The sequence below is a fragment of the Zonotrichia albicollis genome, chromosome 1 (genome assembly GCF_047830755.1).
Source record: "Zonotrichia albicollis isolate bZonAlb1 chromosome 1, bZonAlb1.hap1, whole genome shotgun sequence".
NCBI lineage: Eukaryota > Metazoa > Chordata > Aves > Passeriformes > Passerellidae > Zonotrichia > Zonotrichia albicollis.
The window spans coordinates 10,850,423-10,870,851 of NC_133819.1; the positions used below are offsets into that span (position 1 = coordinate 10,850,423).

Sequence of the window (20,429 nt, forward strand, 5' to 3'; positions counted from 1 at the left end):
GAGGCAGTATTCAGCACTACAGCCTACAGTGGTGTGTGCATTTTTTTAGTTTCCTGTTACTTCTGGGCATGGTTCTCTATGATAATTTTTTTTCTGAGATCCCCCGAGGTATTGTTTTGCTCAGTCATATGAAAAATAGGAAAATAAAGCACCTTCATCCCAGTTCCACAGATGGGCCATTCATCAGCATAAAATCAACTTTACAGCCTTGGAGGAAGCTGCTCCATGCACCAAATAGCTACGAATTTCCAAGATGGTTTCCCAAGCTGCATCAGGCCAGCAGCTGTGACAGACAGATGTGATATCTGGGAGCACTTGTGTAATGGAAACAAAAAATAGTGCCCAAGTCCAGGGGGTGACCTATGGTTATCTGCAATTTTTGTAATGGGAAAGTTTATCCCTTTGTTAGAACCTGAATTTTCTTGTAGTTACAGATGTCTAATTTCTTTTCAGATCACTGAGTTACTTAGATGGTTCTTCTTGAAGCGCTTTTCCCTTTTACCATCTATTTACAAGAACAGAATTTGTTTGTTTAACCAAACATGGGATTGGCAAAAGGAAGGCAGAGATTTCTTCCCCTTGCACATCCAGAAATGTTCACCAAACCCCATGGTTTGGGGAGTGATTCTAGCCTAGTTACTGCCATAAGCATCCTCATTGTATTTCTGTCCTGATAATTTCCTGAAGGACACTGAATATTGACTTTTGGGGCTGAGGCTCTCACAACAGTTTTAGGAGATGATCAGACTCCTTAGAGGGTCTCTGTGTGAATCTGGCCTTCTCCAGCCAGTCTGCTCAGGATATGACTTTCAGGGGTCTGGTTTGGGATGACAGAACCTGGGTCAGCCCCATCTGACCAGGGAATGCTGAGTTACTGCTGTGAGCAGGGCACCCCTTCACAACAGCCCTGGATCTGGGGCTGGACAGAGCATTTTTTCCCAAGAATGGAAAGCAAAATGCAGCAGCCAGAATCACAAGCAGGGAAAGCACAGGTCTGCCCAGTGAAAGCACACTTGAGTAGGGAGCACAAATGTGTCTTCCTGGGTACTCTTCAGTTCCCCAACTCCCTGAAAACTGCAGTGCACATCTTCTCCTCATCACATCACCTACCAAGGCAATGATGTGACTCACGTGGTCGCAAACGGGCCCTGCTTAGATGAGAGTTCTGCCAAATGTGTGTGCATGAGAGCTTCAGCACAGCTGTAGGTTAATAGACAAGCAGGAGAAAAACCCCATGTGGAGCAGATGCAATGGTGTGTTTCAGACCTAAAGAGAGTGTGGGATAAAACAGGAGCTGGGCTATCAGGGAGTCAATGGCACAAGGCAATACAGCATGTTAGCAAGAGATAGAAAAGCAGCCCAGGGGAGAGGAACTGAGACAAGCCCTGGGGCAGATTCTGTTTGTCTCTTTGGTGATCCATATAGTGAAAAAGAGAGAGCACATCTGTAGAAAAAAGATGGACAATGAGGTAAAATACTGCCAGGGAAGGAGGAGTGGGGGAAGCAGAGGATTTTTTTTAGCTCAAATTTTCAAGCAATTAATTTTGCTTTTCAAGAGATTAAAAAAAAAAAAAAAAGCCAATGAGTCAAGAAGCACTACATTAGTTAGGATGGTGCTGTAGCAAATCAAGGGCTTGATTCTTCTGTGGTTTGCCCTAGATTTAGGAGAAAGTGCAAAATATGCAACAAATAGCACAGGGTGAGCTGCCCCCAGGGCTCCACCTCACGAGCAGGAGTGTGTGTGCCATAATGGAAACAGCAGCCCCCTTAGGCCCCTCAGAAACCCCTGGTGACTGATGCTGTAGTACTGCCCTTGGGAGAGCTCAGAAATGCAGGGACACCTGACTCAGATGCACATGAAGGGAGAAGGCACCAGAAAGGGAGATGTCCCAGGCTCCCTGACCTGCAGCACTGAACTGATGGAGGGGAAGAAGCTGTGTGTGTGAAGGAGCAATGAGAGTTGTGAGGACACCAGGAACAAGCTGCCTTTTTGTCATATAGCTGTGGTACAACCTTGAGGCTGACCTTGGAAAATGATGGAAAGGGTCTTGAGAAGGAGACCGGAGAGAATGAACCAGGACAAACCCATAAAAAGCATCTGAAACGCCTGTGGCATTTCCCAGTCTCATATTCCTGCAGCACCACTGACCCTGGCTGGTCTCCTGTCCTGCTCTCAGCTGCTCTGGCCTCTCCCCCCCAGCCTCCTCCCCTGCTCTCTCAGTCTGTACCTTCTCCCAAAGCTCTGACTTCATTTCCTGTAAATCCATCCAATCTCCCTCCCACCAAAAAAGAGTTAGAAACCCCTCCCTGCTCAAAGCAGCCTGGTCCAACTGCTTTAGTCTCTCTTTTGGAGCTGCCTAAGGATGTTATCAACAAACAAGTCAGCTTACCTCTGATTCACAAAGGCCATTTCTTCAAATTAAAGTATGATTTTATCTCCTTGTCCCTAATTTCACTTTCCTGCATGAGGCTGGCATGGGTGTGTGCTGCCTGCACCTCTCCTCTGCATTGCAGCTCTCAGACTTTTACACATGCCACAAACTTGGTACTCTGCTCTATCCACTAAGAAGTAAACTGGGTTTCAAAAGCATGCCAGCTTACGTCTTCTCTTACCAGAACAAAGCTCATAAGAAGGAAATGTGAGGCCTCCCTGAGGGTGCTGGAAAGACACGGTGGATAATAGGAAATTTTTGGAAGGAGATTTGAGAAGTGGATTTTACTCAGTCCCTATATTGATAAAGGCTTATCATATTCCTTCTCAAAACCAGGAACCACATGGTGAGACAACGTTTTTAAATGTTAATGCATCTTTAGAGAATAATCAGTAATGTTTGATGGCTTGTGCTAGCTCTAGGAGAGGTCTCTTTGTTGTTTAAGAAATTAAACAACATTCATCTGGAGTTTTGTGTCATTACAGGATGAAAGAAAGGTTATTTCTTTAGGAAAAAAAAAAGAAGAAAGAGAAGATGTGAATGATAAACATTATAAAATACTTATCTTCCCAGATGTCTCTGGGATAATGTGAGCTGAGAGGAAATGCTTATCTCTCTGAAGGACAGCTTTTGGCAACTTGGCTTTCTATACAGTGCTAAATTATTTTAAGAGCACAGGACAAAGGTAGAGGGATCTGTTTAAAGGAGTGAATTATGAGCCAGGTGTAGCATCTCTTCAGGTCCCGCTACTGAATCACTGTGTAACCTTGGCTAAGCCACACAGACCTTTCTGCCTCAGCTTCTGCTTGGGAAAATAATTGGTGTAATAGCCAACAGGAAAATTATTTTCATGATTATCTACAAATTTACTGTCTGTGTCATGTTCTGTGCGATTATATATTTTTAAACACAGCTCCTTGTGTATCTTGTTATCTACAGAAGCATTCCCTCATTAGCTGGGAGATTTATCTGGTCTGTGAAGGAATCCATGAGCCAAGCAGGGTTCACCTCCAGGGCTGGGTTCAGCTGCATATAATCAGGCAGCATGGGCTGTCAGCTGCCCAAAGCACTGACTTCCTCATGCCAACAAGAGCAGAATCCAGCCTGGACAGCCTCTGGTTGCTCTTGACAATGGACCACATTTAAAAAACAACAACAGATTTTGGTGCTTCCAATTGTGATGGCAGCTAAGGGGTGCCCCAGGAAACCCGCCTTCTGGAAAACATGAGTGCCTTTAATCAAACATAAAGCCTTTTAAAATATATCTTGATACAGCTATACAGTGGGAGGCCAAAGATCACATTGTTTTCTGATATTCATAAGCATTCTCTTTTTATTTTTAATTTTGATTTAAGATGATGCTATGTCTTTTCATTTTCTTAACTCATCAGGAATTGGTTGATTTGATTTGCAGTTTTAAGCATTTACTTGCTTTTGTTCATTTTATAAACCCTGCTGACACAATGAAGAAATCATGGCAGGCAAGGACCACATTTCCTTCCTGAATAGGTGCATTCTGTTTTGTTGCCCCAGCAAGCTGCTGTTTCACATGTGAAAAAAATTTCTAGTCTGGGCAGAATAATACCTAATCATTGATAAATAACTTATACAAATAAGAAATCACAAAGGAGTGAAACTACCATCTGATGGATTTGCCTGTGAGGAAGTGAGGTCATTGTGTGACCTTGGGTGATTAATTTTACATCTCCATGTCTATGCTTCCTCCTCCATCCATTCTTTTGTCTTGCCTGCCTCACATTCAGGGTAGTCAAGGCAAGGACCATTTCTCATTATGTGCACATTTGACAGCCAGCACTATGGGCTTTGCAGCACTGTAAAACACAGGTATGAGGAACAGTAGCTGGGCAGAGATAAGAGACTGCCTTGTGCATTGGATCATGGGGTGACAGGCATGTGATAACAAGCCACAGATCTCTGCGGTCCCCTGTCCCTGGCTGGGGGCATTCCGTGTGGCCAGGCAGGGGCATAGCTGGTGCAGTGGGAAAGAAACAAGGATGTGCCTCTGGCATGGCAGGGACAGGCATGTTTGGGGAGTGATGAGGTGAGAGTGCTGGGTCATGGTGGAGATGGGGTTTGTAATCATGGACAACAAGCTCTGCATGCCTGTTGGTGGCACACACTGGCTCAAGACCTGATTTGTTAATCTCATTTTCAGGATCACCTCTAGAGAAGAAATCCCTGGAAAATCATGTGTTTGCTTAAATGCCATAGGTATGGTTCCAGAGACTCTAAGGCTGAGCTGGTGGACTCCAACAAACCCACCTGCCATGCAGTGCCCATGCAGTATATTTGACTTAGGCAGCATGGCTTTGGAAGGATCCCTTCCATAAGGGTCTTGCCATTATTTGCTGCAAGTGCAGTCGATATTTGAAGAGAGTCTGGTGAACAATCAACACTACAGATGTGCTGTATCGTCTATTACAGTGCTCTGCTTCAGACTCCAGCTGCTGCAGCCTGTGAAAATGCAACCCTTCAATCCCTATATGTATGGGTTGTGAGCCCTCAGAAGAGTATATGCATCTCCAGTTAGAGCCCTGATCCTCTGGTCCATGCTGTGGCTTCAAGGATCTTTTTGATCATGGGGATGCTTTCTAAAACACTTATTTACTTTTAGAAATGGTGTTCCTATTAGGGTGAGGTTGCCAATGGTAAGGCATGCAGTGGTTGTGGGTAGTATTTTTTGGAGTCCACCTATTTTTTTGATATCTTGTTTGCCATTTAGGCTGTGAATGATGGAGCCTGAGCATAGGAAGAGCACAGCTTTGAAGAATGCGTGGGTTGAGATGTGAAGGAAGGCTAGTTCAGGGAGGTTTAGTCCGATTATAACTATTATTAGTCCTAGGTGACTTGAAGTGGAGAAGAAAATGATTTTTTGATGTCGTTTTGGGTAAGAGCAGGAAATGCAGGGATGTATTCCCCAGCAGAGCCACAGAACCCCAGGTGTGCAGCGCTGCCTTGCCCAGCTCTGATTTTCCCTGCACACCTTCCCCCAGCACACAGGACCGAGCACCAGTTGCACAGACAGACAGACATTCTCTAAAGCCTGTAGTGTTTTTGCTCTCAAGTGAAACCCTTTCTGCCAGCAAAGAAAGAGAGCAAGAAGGATCTTTTAAAAAAAAAAAAAAAACCAAAATAAAAAACAAGGAAAAAAAAAGACAGAAGGCACAGAAAGGAGGAAAAGGAGAGGGAAGGTTTTTCTCTTACAGTCGGTTGTGATTTCGTAGGGGGAGTTAAGGCGCGCGTCTCCGCAGGGCGAGGTGCTGACGTACAGGTGGAACAGGATGTTCTCCCGCAGCCTGAAGCCTCCCTCTTTTAACCGCACGAAGATTGATCGCTCCCAGTCCTCTCGCCGTTTGCTATGATCACAAAAGAGGTTCCAGGTCATTTGTTACATGCCAAATCAGAAACATTTCTGTGCTCTCTCTCTCTCTCCTTTTCTCCCTCTGCTTGTTTGTTTGTTTTTATTAGCACCCGGCATCATATATTTTGCCTAGTGACAGCAAAAGAAAAACAATGAGCTTCTCCAGGTGAAGAAATGTGTGAAGGAGGTCAAAGCTGCCAAAGGGCTTTTGGCTTGCTTACCTAAGATCTGTTCTAATGATAAAATGTGGATTTTTGAAGGGTAACTCTCCTTCCTTACATGCATGGATGCATAAACAGGCTGATTTTAAAGTGGTTCTGGTGCATGAAAAAATGAGTTCTCTTGGGCTCTCATGTGAACACATCAGCTCTGCTGATCACAGTGCCTAGGCACAAGTTTGAATCCCATTAACATCAATCACCACAGCTGAGATGTGTGTTCATATGCTCCACTGAAAAGAGCTGAAAATTTGCTTTTGCACCCAAATTTTATGACCACTGCCACCCCTCCCTGCTCCCCATGTGTTGCTCTTCTCCCCCATTCAACCAGAGTCACCTACAAATGCTCCACCTATGCCAGCAGGGGCCTCTTGGACACTTGGCATTTTTGGAAATCAGAAGCCATCTTAAGAAGGGTGGACAAAAGTTGTACAGACTTTTCTCAGCCGAGTTGAAAAGATACTTATTGAGATGAAGCTTTTATCTTTGCAGTGGTTCAGCAGCTAGATGGGGATGCAGTGCACATATTCCATCAGCAACAGCTGCCCGGGAGGCCAAACCCTCCCAGTGCTGCCGTTTGCAGCAACAGCACAGCATTAAGGCTCTGCTGCTGTGCAGCTCCTCCCATGAGCTACATTTGGGAAGATATGGGTGATTTCTCTGACAGACAGCTGCCTCTAACATGTGTGTTTGGGCGATGGTCACGATTATAATTTTGAAGGTGAAAATGTGATTGGTGAAATTAGGGTGAGACTCCTTTCTCTCTGATGGCCTGGTCCTTCCCTCAAAAATTCCAGGGTCTTTTTGGAGGAGTATCTCTGAACAGAACAGCACCTGCAGGTAATGATTTTCCTGGGATGCTGTTAATAAGGCAGAATCCCACCTGTTTAATTCACTACAGGACAGCCCATTAACCAAGGCGATTTCTGCCTGTCTCTCTGCCTCCTGATAGTGCAAACAGGAGTGCTTTTTACTCAGCCTTTGAGTGAGTCCTTGGCTTTCATCCAAGCTGCCTCTGCCTGTTTTCTCACAGAGCAGCCTCTGTGCTATTGAAGCTGTTTGGCTGTCACTCTTCCATGGTTTGGGTGTTTTGTCATTTCTTGATGCCAGGATGCGTTTGCTGTCAGGAGGAATTTACAGGCACATTAGCTCGCCTGTCAGGGACAGGGAGTCACACTGGCTGCTGAGCTGGGGCTGCCACATGCTGCTCCTTCATTTTCTGCTGGCTGTGGTGGAACTTCCCAGCTGCACTAATTATATTATCGCCCTGATACAAGCCTCTGAAATAATAAAATCTCTGCAAGTCCTGCTGCTTGGACTTTGGAGCAATTGCAGGTAGTTCTAAATAATTCACTGCAAAATCAGCTGGGAGAATACAAAGCTGTGCAGTCCAAATGCCTGCTATTATTACATTAAATCTCACCAGAGTGTGTGGGGGGGCAGCTTACAGTACTTGGAGACAGTTGCTATGTAGGGTTGGAGCAGTCATGCTTTGGGCTGGATTTCAGGAGTTCAGCTTCCATCCTGTTTTCACTGGCCATTGTTTTCCACTGATTAACCTTGCTCTCTTACCTCTTCATGAGCACCAACAAGGGTCTGTGGCCAGTGTGGCTGCCAGGTTGGATGATAGACAGCTGCTCTAAAAATAGTTGGCAGGGCTGGAGGGCAAGGCAGCTTGATTCTCTCCTCCAGCAGGTTGAGGCTCTTCATATCACACAGGGTCCTGACCTGCCTTTGGGATGGTTTTTTGGAGCTGAACTCAAACATGAAGTTCATTCTTGCATTGTGGCTGAACAGGATTCATAACAAAACTCAGCGAGTATTGTTGGAAAAGAATCTGGGTTGCAACATCATCTGCCATGGCTTAGTAAAGATTATTGTGCATGGGATGTTTGGTGTATTTCAAAAACCAGGCGGAACCAGGGATCTGATAAAAGTGGTCCAGGTGGAGCATGAGATGCACTTCTGCAAAGTCACCTCTACTCCAGCACCAGAACCTCGTGCCTTGTCTCTGGGACAGGTGAACTGTGAGAGGGAAGATGACTTTGCAGCTGTTCTTTACAACATCCTTTGCACAGCCATGCTCAACCTGCACAAATCAATGGAGAGAGGAGCCCACAGTGAGCCTGCAGATCCTATTCATTCAGGAGGTGGCATTAAAGTGTTATTTCTGTGTACTGGCAGTGGCTAAAAGAGCAGAATTCATCCCTAAAACTTTGCCTGTTACAAATTTCTGTGGGAGTTTGGATTTGACGCTTATTGAAGTGGAACATTGAAGAACGTGCTAAATTCTAATCTTTTGCTTGAGTTCATTATTCAGCATAACACATGCCCATGTTTTGAGCTGACTTGAAGAAGAGACTTTAGCACATGCTTATGGTTTAATATATATGAAGCTATTTGGTGAAACAAAGCCTGACAAGCAGAGGAGCAGTTTTTCAGCATATAAATGTATTTACAGGAAGTTTCTAGTACTACATACAACAAAAGAGCACCCTAGAGAAACTAACAGCAGGCTTAGTAGATTTGTAACAAGCTGCTGATTTTCCTCAAAAAAGTAACTTATCTGGACTGGATTAAGACTATTTCTTGCTTTTTAAGTATAAAATAAATAGTGGTTTTCATCTGACTTGCTGAAAGAGCTTACCTTCTGGTAAAATCATCTCCCTGGCACGTGAAGGGAGAACTACAGCAGCAAGCTTACTATGGTGTTTATTTATTTTACGGATACTCTCTTAATTTTGTTTTTCTTTAAAAAAGAAGAGTTGTATTTTCTTTTCTTCCCTATTGGCCAGTTGATATAAATAGTACCACTGAAAATTATTTTCCTATCACCATTGCAAGAGAATCAGACTATCGAATTTGTGTGCTTTTTGATGGTGATTCTTAGAAAAAGCTTCTCAAAAGGTCTTTCTTGTCCTTCTTTTGTACATCAGAAAATTTTTGTCTTTCTTCTCATCTTTTTCGTGAAAGTCTGGAGAACTGGAGGATTATGCTTGTCATAAAAATGAAATCTGGGAGGGCCAAGGGTTTTAATCACACTGGTTAGAAGCTGACAGGTTTTAGTTGTGCTTTTAGCTTTTATTTAACTCAAGCTCTAGACAATGAATTGTTGAAAGAAAGTTTCCTTTTGAAGTATTTGTCACTCTTGCTTCTTAGAGAGGATAAAGTTCCATTTCTGGAACTCTTTTCCAAGAAAAGTCAGGAAATTTGCACCTCTAACATTTAGCAATAAGAAGAGAAGGGGAAAAGAAGTAATTTGCATATTGCTGCAGCATTGGCTTGTGGATGGAATTGTCCTGCAGCTTAAAGAAGTGAAGAAGTTGCTGTATTCTCTTTTTAGAGAAATGGAAAATAAATTGCCCCAGCACATGGCAGTTCATCCCAGCCCCAACAGACACATGAACAGGTTTGCTGAGCTCCACCTCAGAGATGCCCATCTCTCTCCACTGGTAATCAAAGGAGCCTTGGGGATCTGGGCAACACTTGACTGCCAAGAAGTAAATTCAGTTCAGTGAATCTCTGTCTCCTGGCCTTTAATTTTATATGCTGGCCCTTGCTTTCTCCAGCCTGCTTGCCCTTGCTCTTACAAGCCTTCATGCTACACTCAGCCAACTGTGTATTTTGCTTTCACTGAGATCAGCGGTAGTATTTGTAAATTCTGGAAAAGAGTTTCCTTTTCAAAGACAGCATCACACAGAAAAATATTTCTTGCACTGGAAGTTCCTGAAGTTTGAAATGCAGCTGCAAAGACCACACTCAGCAGGTAGTCTTGGTGGGAGGAAGGTATGTGGAAAACAGAATTACTTTCCACAGGACAAACTTGCCTGTTCCTTGGTGAATGATGGAAAATTTAAGATCTTTGAGTCAAGAATGATGCTCTCAAAAGAAAACCATCTTTTTGGTTTCAGTTCATTTATTACTTTGTGCAACAGTTTCCTGGCCTAGGATAGGAGTTTAATTTGGGCTAGGTTAATGCAAATGCATGAGTACATAATAAAACACATAAATAAACACAATAGCTTTGTGTTTCTCCCAAGCCTGAGGAGATGGTGTGCATGTATTCATGGTGGAGCTGAGTTACCATGTCAGTCCTAAAAGCTCTGTCCTTATAATATGTGGCAGCATCATGTGTTTTCTCTGTGAAAAGATTTATTTTTTCTAGAGAAAATGGAGTAAATATGATTTCAATGTGCAGAAAATGCATTTTTTATTTAATTTTGACCCCCCCCCATTTTGTCACCACAAAGCTCCCGATGATGGCAGAAAACTGTGTAACAATAAATATTAAAATTGAAGAATATATCACAACACACAGTTCTGCTTCTCCATGGACTTTAAGGAAGCAGAATCTGATTTGATAGTAACTCCAGCTCTGTCATTCAAAGGTGCTTAGCCTTGACAATTTTGGTTGAGATTTTTATGGTGTGTGCTGGTCAGGCAAGCGGCGGTGCCTGGTCTTAGCTGAACTGAGAGTGATTTGAAGTTATTGTGAACAGAGCTTGTGCTTCACTGAGGATTCTGTTAACAAAAGGCTGTTAACATTGATCCAAATAAAGCAATAATATGACTGAACATGTTAGGGAGGTGGATCAATACAATAGTTTAAGATACAGTGTTAGCACTTGTTTCCCAAGAGACCATAGCGCAAAGCAAGTACTAGGGTTGCTACACTGCTGAAAACATAATAATTTAATGTAAACTTGAAAGCAATTCAGAATGAAATTGAGAGAATATTGTTTTTGATTAAACCCTTCAATGCTCTTGTCCCTCTTTGTTAGCCAAACCCATGTACTCAATATACTCTCCCGTCTTCAACTCCAGCCTGAAGTTAAAATAGCCATTATTCTATTTTTGTTGCTTAGGTGCAGCAGCATCACAGGTGCTTGCAAGAGCACACAATCCTGCTTAGATTAACCCTTGCGTCTGTGACACAATGCAAAACCTTCTGAAGTCAAAGGAAGTTTTTGCACTGAATTTAATGGCCTTCAGAAAAAGTCACATGAATATGCACTCAAGAATGGAGAGCAGAAGAATGACCTATAGAGAAATAGGATTTTTGTTTGTTTTCCCTAATTTCTTGGTTCCTCCTATATAATAAATGCCACCTCAGCTTCATTTCTGCTGTTTTCATATCATAGGATAATTCAGGCTGGTAAGGACCTTAAATCTCTATCTCAGCCTCCTTCTCAAAGTCATTTGACAGATTGCTCAAGGTTCTATGCACTCAGATTTTGAAAATGTGCAAGACAGGAGGGAGACTGCACAACCCTTCTGAGTGATCTGCCCCACTGCTAGCCTATCCCCATGGGGAAAATCAGTTCTCATACTCAGACTGAGCTTCTCTTGTTTCATTGTGTTCCTCTTGTCTGCCACTTCCCTCTGCACACCTGGGTAAAGGTGTCAGCTCCACTGTGTTGCTGGCTTGCTTTGCTGGCTCTGCCATCTCCCCTGCAGGCTGACCAGGTCCAGACCTGTCAGCACCTCCACACAGCCCAGGTGCTCTGACCCTGAGACTCTGGGCAGCCTCTGCTGAATCTGTGTCAGATGATTGGTGTCCTTCCTTTGGGGCACCCAAAGCTGCACATAGCATTGTAGATGGGCTATAATGAGTGCTGATGAGTGGTGGATGCACACACACATCCTTTGACAGACTCTTCATACTTCCCAGGATCCTGCTGTTCTCCCTGCTGTTAGGTACACCACTAGCTAATGTCCTGGTTCCTGTCTGCCAAGCCCCATCCCTTTTCAGCAGAGCTGCTCTCCAGCCTGGATTTCTTTCCTTCTTGATGGAAAGGAGGAAGGTCATTCTTTCTTCCTTGGTGAGGGACTTTGCATTTGTCCTTGCTGAGTTTTCTGTCAAACCTCCTGCTGGTCCAGCCCTCCAGCCTGCTGGGATGACAGACCAGCCCTCAAGCATAGTGACTGGTCCTTCCCACATTTTGGTGTCCTCTGCAAAGTTTATAACCAAGCACTATGTAACCTCTTCCAGATTGCAATAGACATGATCAGAGAAAAGGCAGCATTCTGAGATGAGGTATCCCACTTATTACCATCTTCCAGGCAGTGTATGACCCATTAGCCATTTAACTGGTAACAAGGTGGATTTGGCTGAAGACAAGAACAATAATTCCACTGTAATGATTCTACATGCTATAACATTTTAAAACATCATAAAGAAGGAGTAAGTGATAAGCATCTTACACTTTGGCACAAAGTTTGCTGTGCTGTTAACACTCATTGGTTCTCTAGTGAGTCAATGAAGACGTTAATGATCAATAAATCACTTCTTTGAGATCTTCCAGCAGCAGCAAGGAAGACAGGAAAATGGCTGCATTAAGCAAAATGACTCCCTTCGAGCCTCTGGTCAGTGAATGATGCTAATAAGCCTGCAGGTAAAGATTTGTACAAAATCATCAGGCTTCATAAAACCCAGCTTTATGAGTCATATCTAATCGCTGCTGAAAGAGAATCAGCTGAAGTAAAGCAGCTCGTGACCCAACACTTTAGACTACCTAACTCAATTTTTTTTTGAGCAGTGTATTGTTCCTTCATCACCTAAACACTCAGAAAAAAATGACATAAAGAAACAAATAGTTCAGTTGTCTGGAGGATGGATCAGTTCCACTGAAGGCCATATAACAGTCCCCAAAAATCAACAGAATTCAGTTACCTTAAGTGTAGCTCCAGCTGTGAGTAGAGGAAGTGAACAAATGCCCTTCTTGCCACAATCTCTGCATGGCAGTCGTTGACCGCAAGCCCTTGGTCATTTATGTATTCCCCATTTATACATTTGGTACCCGATGACAGCACAACAACCTGAGCTTGCCTGATGTCCAAACCTGTAGGAAGAAAAAAAAAAAAAAGCTGTGAAATTGCTGGGGGTGAGCATGATACCATGATTGTTAAAGTCCTCACAGCACACACTTTGATGTGGCAGCCAGACAGCCCTAATGGGATGCTTGTTAAGGTGATGATATGGCCTTTGGAATATGCAGGAATCTCACATCTCTGTGTTATTAGAATAATAAGGTCTATATTTCAGTCTTGCTACTAATTCCAAGATAAAAGCTCACCATGAAGTTTACTTGTTAAATCAATAACTACATCATAGCAGAGCATATGCTGCAGGGAGGTAATAAAGATCTCCTGCAGTGCTGATAAATGGCCAGGTTTTTATGAGCTGTTGAAGACATTTTCTGGTGGGAGCACATACTCCCTGTAATGTTAGGTTTCATTGCTGTTGCATTTTAAGTAGTAAAAAAATGGAAGTAATGCTTCTGGGGCTTGTCTTTAAAATTATGAAGAAAACACCCTAACAGATTTGACTTTCAGTCCACTTGCCTTTTAGTTTCTCCAAGAGCAGCTACATCTCTGCAGTGCTCTTTTCAGTGTGGTCTCTGGGATGGAGCATTTAGCATTGAGACCAGCTTTCTTCACCTATTGCCTCTCTACATAATGGTGATAGCAATTGAAAGATGTCCCTTACATGATCCAGATAGACACTTTCTAGGAGTAAATTTTAATTTATTTGGAAACGGTATCAAAATGCTTAGAGACTTCAGCAGGACATGGGTTTCACTCTAAAACATAGCTCATTCACCCTGTGGACAATTTCAAAGTAGAATCTAGAATGAACTGATCCCAAAATGAAATGATCTCTTGAGAAACACATCTCTGGACTCATCTCACTGAATGCCAAAGAACAAGGGAGCAGCTCTTGGGAAAAAGAACTTTTTTGCCTGACAGATGGTTCCTCTAGAAGTGACAAAGCAGCCTCTGGATGTAGGGCTGTGTTTGACACAATGGCTGCGTGTGGGCAAACACCTGCACAGGGCAGCACATCAGCTCAGGCTGCTGGTGTTGCTGTGGCTGGGCCCAGGCAGTGTCACCTGAGGTGCCCCTGATGTCCTGCCTAACATCTGGCTGTAGTCTGGGAGGTTCTACACACTCCCCATGCATCTCACACAGAAATGCATAAAGAGGCTCAGTGAAAACACACACCCATGTTTAGGTAACTGAATCAAGACCTCAAAATGTGACAAGTCAAATGAAGACAGGTCTGAGTCTCCAAATACTCATTGAAGGAATGGAAACAATCTTCCCATGGGCCATGGTGATGCTGAATCTATGGTATTACTTTAGCTTTAAAAAAGCTTTAGGAATAGTTTTACGGAGTCAGCAAAAATATTTTTTCCTCTTACAAGGTCAATTGAAAAGCAGGAAAACTGAAAAACTGCAGAGATTTTATTGGCTTGGCATGTCTGGGGCCATGTTCCCTTATAAAATCTGTTGGTGTTACATGACAAAAGAGTTGAATGGAGAAGGAAATAATATTTTAAACAAAATGATTGGTGCTGCCAATGATTTCCCAGTTAGTAAATACCATCAATAGTCCTTCATAATCTACACACAGCACTGGGACTAGTAGTGGATGATATGCTGTAGCACTGTAGCCATGCTTAATGAATAAAATTGGAAATGATATCAAAATTATTTCATGCCTATATCAATAGAAAAGCTACATCAGTAATCCAAAAAGTTTAGTAGTAATGTGGCATTGCAGCATTGTGGCATTTGTAGGAGAGGGGTAAGTATTGTGAAAAATTCAGTTAATTCCATCTGAGCCCCTGGCTGTGAGGGTTTCATACAGAAGTTGTTACAGGTACTAGTGACAAAGTACACATCACTGTATGCCTGTGCTGAGAGCTTAAGCTCTATTTGTTACTGTAGATGTGGCCCTAAAAAAGTGTTTGGGAGTATTTATTGGGGAGAAATAAAAAAGAGCTGGAAATCTTGAAAACCCAAGAAGTGAAGTTGGAAACACATGGGAGAAATGGAGAGGAGAAAAAGCCTTTGTGTTTATTCCAGGTTTATTACTAGGAAAAAAGTTGAGGTGGAAAAATTACTTATTCCCTGCAAAGAAATGTGCTTATAGTCTGTACATTAAAATTGCTTTGCTTTAGGGTCACTGCTTTCATAAGAAAAATAATAGGTATCTCAGATTGTGACATGTCCATCTAGTTAACAGCGTCTTTCACTTGGACTAACATCAAACATTTCATGGGCCACTGCCTGCCACTGAGGTGTCTGAGTCCCACTCAGCATCTCAAAAAGCAGTGTATATTTCCTTCAACAGTATGTAATATTTTCCTTGGCTGGAAGGCCCATGAAGAGAATCAGCTATTTTTCTGTTCTATTTTATTTATTTACTACCATAGATAGGGCTTTTTTTACCTCAGCACAGCAGGAGCACACCAGGAGGCAATTCCCTCCTACAGAAACCTGTGAGCCTCTCTGTCTGCCCCTGAGGACCTGTGCCAATGCTCCTTCTCAGGCAGAGAGACCAACTGCTTCCTTCTCCTAACATTAGCAAGCCCCTGGTGTGCCTCCTCCTCTCCCCCTTCACCTCATAATCAAAAACCCAAGCTCTGAATATATAGAGCAAACCACCTGGGCAAGCCCTCCTGCTCTCTGGGATCTACACCTTCCTCACCCCCCAGTCAGCCCAGTACACAGTGTGATATCTTTTATTTCTTCAATCATTTTATCCACAAATAAATGTAACTCTTTCTCCTCTCAGATGAGGTAAGCTGATGAATGCACTCAGGATTTTCTGCAAGGTCTGGATTTATCCACAAATGAAACAGAAAGGCACCCAACACCTATCAGATGCAGCAATAATTGAATCTCTCTCATGTTTGCTATCACAATGTCTACCTGCACAGCAATAACCAGTGTGCTGGGGTGTTCATGTTTTGGGTGAATTAACTCCATAAGTTGGCTTCCAGTGGTATGGGGCCCCAGTGGGTACCACGTGTGGACACAGCCTGGGGTGTCTGCCAGTGCTGGCAAGGTGCAGGTGTTTGCAGAACAGCCCTTAGATGCTGCCTGGGGCTGGGAGGCAATGGCTTCCAAGAATTTGCAGGACCACTCTGAGTGTTAAACATTAAAGATCTCCATGTATTTTCCATTTGCAGTGTCAGAAAATTATCCATGCTCCTCTATGCTCAGAAATACCCAAGAGTTATGTCTCGCTGCTGTGGCACTTGGAAACCCAGGTGTACATGACTTATGCATTAGCTCTGAAATATTTACACCTCACTGGGGAGCCAAATGGAGAAAGTGATCTGTGACCAACGTAGCAGTGTTCAATGCTGCCTGTGAGGGCACCCAGCATGATGAGAAACACTTCCCACAACCTGACAGTTGTCCGCTGTGTTCAGGAGCATACATGCTAACAGATTGTCCCCTTGCATGCCTTGTTTGGTACACACACAGAGCTGGAGGTTTATCCCCTGTGTAATGTTTGAGATTATTGCCAGTGAACATGGGAGGAATTTTTCTCTGAGAACAAGACACGATGCTTAGCTGATGAAGGCAGATTTTAGCATTGACTAATCACACTGGCATTTTAGGCAGCATTTTCAGCTCTGGAGCCTAGATATTTGCTTCAGTGATTCAGAATTAATAGGCATTTCTGTACATTTGTCTATTTTGCATTAAAACCAGTAATTACTAACTCTTGTTATTAATGTTTACTTCCTATTTTATTTTGCTTGCAGAATACTTCAAGTTTCTCAAGCAATTTCTATTTATGAAAGTTGAGCTCCCTCATAAGCATTGATTAATTTAACCTCAGACACGCAGCAGATCCAGACTGTGCACATCCTCAAGCCATGCCTAGGAAAGCTGTGGCTGTGTGAGTGGCAGAATCCTACATGAACAGTAACTGGCACCACCAGCCTTATGGCATCTACCCTGCTCAGGGTTATATACAAAGATTGCTCCCCTCAAGACTCATATTCTTACTGAGGAGAGTCAATCTCAGGTGAAAGATGCAGGGATGTAACTGCATCCAGGTTATTTGACAAACAAGGAGAAATGGGCTGCATTATTATGACCTTAACTCCTGACCCACTGATTGTCAGAGTTCATGAGGCATTTCCTACCCTCGCTGCCTTCTGCACAGTAATGTTTGAAGAGACATTAGGTTAAAAGTAATCAGTGAACAATTTATAACAGGCACCTGCATTAGGTTTCTATTATTTGCCTAAAGACTTCTAATAGTTTTCAATTTGAAAAAGGAAATGGAGCAGGGGAAAGGAAATTGGGAAGCTGTGTCAGCATAGTGGCTGGGTCCTGGCTAACACCCTGTAGTTGACGAGAGCTGAGAGAGCAGGGAGGGAATTCACTACATTTTATCTTGACAAAGTCTGTCAATTAATTAGTTGCATTATAAAACAAAAATGTACACATAAATAGCACATTGCCTTTGACCACATATCCAGTCTATGATCCAGTGAGGTAACAATCCTTTCTGGTTCTCTGCTGGAAGCCTGAGCCCACCCTGGGTCTAGGGGCAGGAACTCCTCTCACAGCCAGGCAGGGGGAACCTCAAACCCCTGATGTTCTTTTTTTGTCTGTCAGTGATTGTGCAGATTTTCACATCACAGCTGAGCTGTTGAAAAGAAACTGGGTTTTATTATGAGCCATTTCCAGTTTGCTGAGACCAGCAGGGAGATTCATTTCAGCTGTTCTGGATAACTAGAGTTTAGATGTCCATAGCTGAGCTAATTGCTGTAGACTCCCTTTGTAGTCAAAGGAGAGGAATTTCCTAGGAGGTGATTCATCTGGCCTAGTTTAGATATTTACTTTTTGATAGTCTACATTACATCTCAGTATTGCCAGCTTCTTTTAATGAACTCTGAAGTCCTATAGACAGCCAGAAGAACAAACCTTTCTACACTGTGGAGAGATGCTCTTGGTGAGATTTCTCTTCCAAGCAGCAAAATGTAGATCAAAACTCCCCAAATCATAAGAGGGCAAGTAGAACAAATCTTTCCTTTACATTATTTTCCCTTATGTTTAAACTTCATGAGATTTTTTTCCCAGATTTTTTCTCCCACAACAATTAAGGATAATTGCATCAATGTCAATGTATTCAAGGATGCTCATTTTGCCTTGAGCTGAACTACTACACACAGAAAGAAAACAGGGCTGTCTTCCCTATGTGACCCCCCAAAACAGCAGGCCTGCAACAAAAGAGCTTGTAACAGAAATGGTTCAGAAAGATGTTGACAGAAGAGAGAGTAAGCAAGCAAAAATATGAAGGTTTGCTCAGCAGACAAGCTGGATGTGAAGAACTGGCTGACATCTTATGGACTATGGTTGTGAGCTGGGTGTTTAAGTCAGTTGTGGCCATAAACACAAAATGCCAACACCCATCGGCTTGGAGACACAGCTCTACCAACAAAACAAGTGAGTTTTGGCTAGTCTAGTCAATGCTTCCACTGATTTTAAAAGAGTTACTCTTCTAGTGGGCTATGATAATTAGGAGCTTCCATAAGAATGAGTTTGTAGCCTTGCATATTTTTGTGTTGGAAAAGGAAAATTAAAGCCCTGAGGAAATCGCAGGAGGTGTAGACTGGTACCTGCAATCAGCAAATCACACGGGCTGTGCATCAGAGAGCTGAGAAATTCAGTGAGCCCAACTCACAGAGAACAGGATGGAGTTTACAACTGCTAATGCCAGGATACAACTGGGATCACACTTTGGTTTCTCAGCAGCTGGCATGACACGTAGAGAAGCACCAGTCAGTATGCAAGTGACTATGGCACTGCATGTTTTAGACCCTGCTAGTGGTAGTGAAATCCATCTTCTTTTTCAGCTTGACACCGTGAAGACAGCTCAATGCTCGAAATATATTCATTTTAAATTAGAAAAAAAAATCAGAAAAATCAGGTTTGATTAATTAAGAAAACTCACACCTCTTTTATTGGGTGGGAGACAACTTGCACAAAATGCAATGCAGTAAAAAGGAAAGCCAGAAATAATGATAGTGTAACATCAGCCCTCCTGAATAATTCATGGGATACAATTTCATGTTATTTTAAATGGTGCTGCTTCTCTCTCTGATAAGCAATAATTTTATGCTCTTTCTTTACCTTTTTTAACAAATCAGTCAAAGGGATTGTCTATTGTTATCTGAAAAAAGTGTATTTGGAATAATTTTCAAGGCAGCTTAATTGAGCTCTGATCACAGAGGAGGGTTGGTTTTTTTTTTTTTTTAATACCCTCTACTCACAGCTGAATAAGTTCAGGTTTCCATTTCAGGTTTGTTTAGGGAAGGAAAATTTCTTGATGTTACATAGCACTGACAAGTCCTGCATTATTTTCTCTTATCTTCTTCCCTGGCAGCCCTATCACATTCTTAGAATGGCTTTAATTTTGTAATAAGAGATAGTCAAGACATGAAAGGGCAGTGATGCTGGAAAAGCTGTCTGCAGGGGAGTGCTGTGGGCACAGTCCTGCACTCACCCCACTGTCCCCAGGCAGATCCTTGAACCCCTGCAGAGCCCTGTGGACACTGAGCTGCCAGGCTGCTACCTGCCACCCCAGGAGTGGGCAATGTCCCACAGAAAATACTGCCAAAGAGGCAAAGAGCTCTTCTCCCCATATTCTCCCTCAAAAAAAAAAAAAACCAGGAAAGGACATATTTATCTGGAAATGAAAACCATTGCCCCTCTATGTTAGTGCTTACATGAGGGGTAGGTCTATGGTTAGAGATGAAGGATGTGTTTACCCAGGTCCCTCAGTGCATTTTCCCCACAACTTGGTGGTGCATCTACAGCCCCCTCTATTCTGAGGCTTCAAGAGGAGTAAAATCAAGATGTATGTGCAAGGAGGGAGCTGAGGATTGAGGGGCTGGTGTGTGGGACATTGTACCTTGCTCTTCAGTTTTGATGTAGGCTTTGCACTCCTGACACAGAGAACTCTGCTGTCCCCAGCTCTGCATGGGGAACAAAACCACACTCATGGCAAAAAAAAAAAAAAAAAAAAAAAAAAATTGTAGCTGTAAGAGAAGAACTGTGTACAGCAGGGAGGATTAATAGTATGCATATATCAATGCACTGGATGCATTTATCTGCCAGCCATAAAGACTGCTGCAGCTCATTTTTTCTCTCCATTTTCTATTGTACCTGTGGAAGTGATTGTGGTAATTCCAGTGACAAACAGGAACCTGTGACTTCAGTGGGCACTGTGGCTGTAACCCACACAGGATATCCCAAAGAACTGTAGCTTACAGTGGATGTCCCAAAGAACACCCCTGAGGTGGATGGGAGCAGCTGATGTAAAGCAGCTGACTAAAATATGGGAAGAAAGAAGCATGTTGAAGTCTTAGGAAATAGAATGGCAGAAGTCTGAATCAAAGGCGGATACACAGCTGGCAAATAATAGGAACAAAGAAGTGGCTAGCAGTGAGGTTACAGATATTTAGGGGTATAAAGGGAACAGTCTTTGAAACACTGGAGTTACACAGGGATTTCCTTTCCTTACATCAAAATGTGGGTTATGTGTAAGTGAATATATTGTATTTCTGTGGAAAGAAAGGG

At 42.9% G+C, this 20,429-nt stretch overlaps 1 protein-coding gene across 2 annotated transcripts in view; it reads right to left on the reverse strand.

Moving 5' to 3' along the window:
- ADARB2 (adenosine deaminase RNA specific B2 (inactive)) overlaps window positions 1-20,429 on the reverse strand; it is a 306,015-nt gene that overhangs the window by 31,967 nt on the left and 253,619 nt on the right. For both annotated transcript variants that reach the window (XM_074555648.1, XM_074555715.1), the window contains 2 exons: window positions 12,706-12,874; window positions 5,658-5,809 (listed from right to left, as the gene is read on the reverse strand). In XM_074555648.1, coding sequence (XP_074411749.1) covers window positions 5,658-5,809; window positions 12,706-12,874 — 321 coding nt within the window. The remainder of the gene's footprint in view (window positions 1-5,657; window positions 5,810-12,705; window positions 12,875-20,429) is intronic.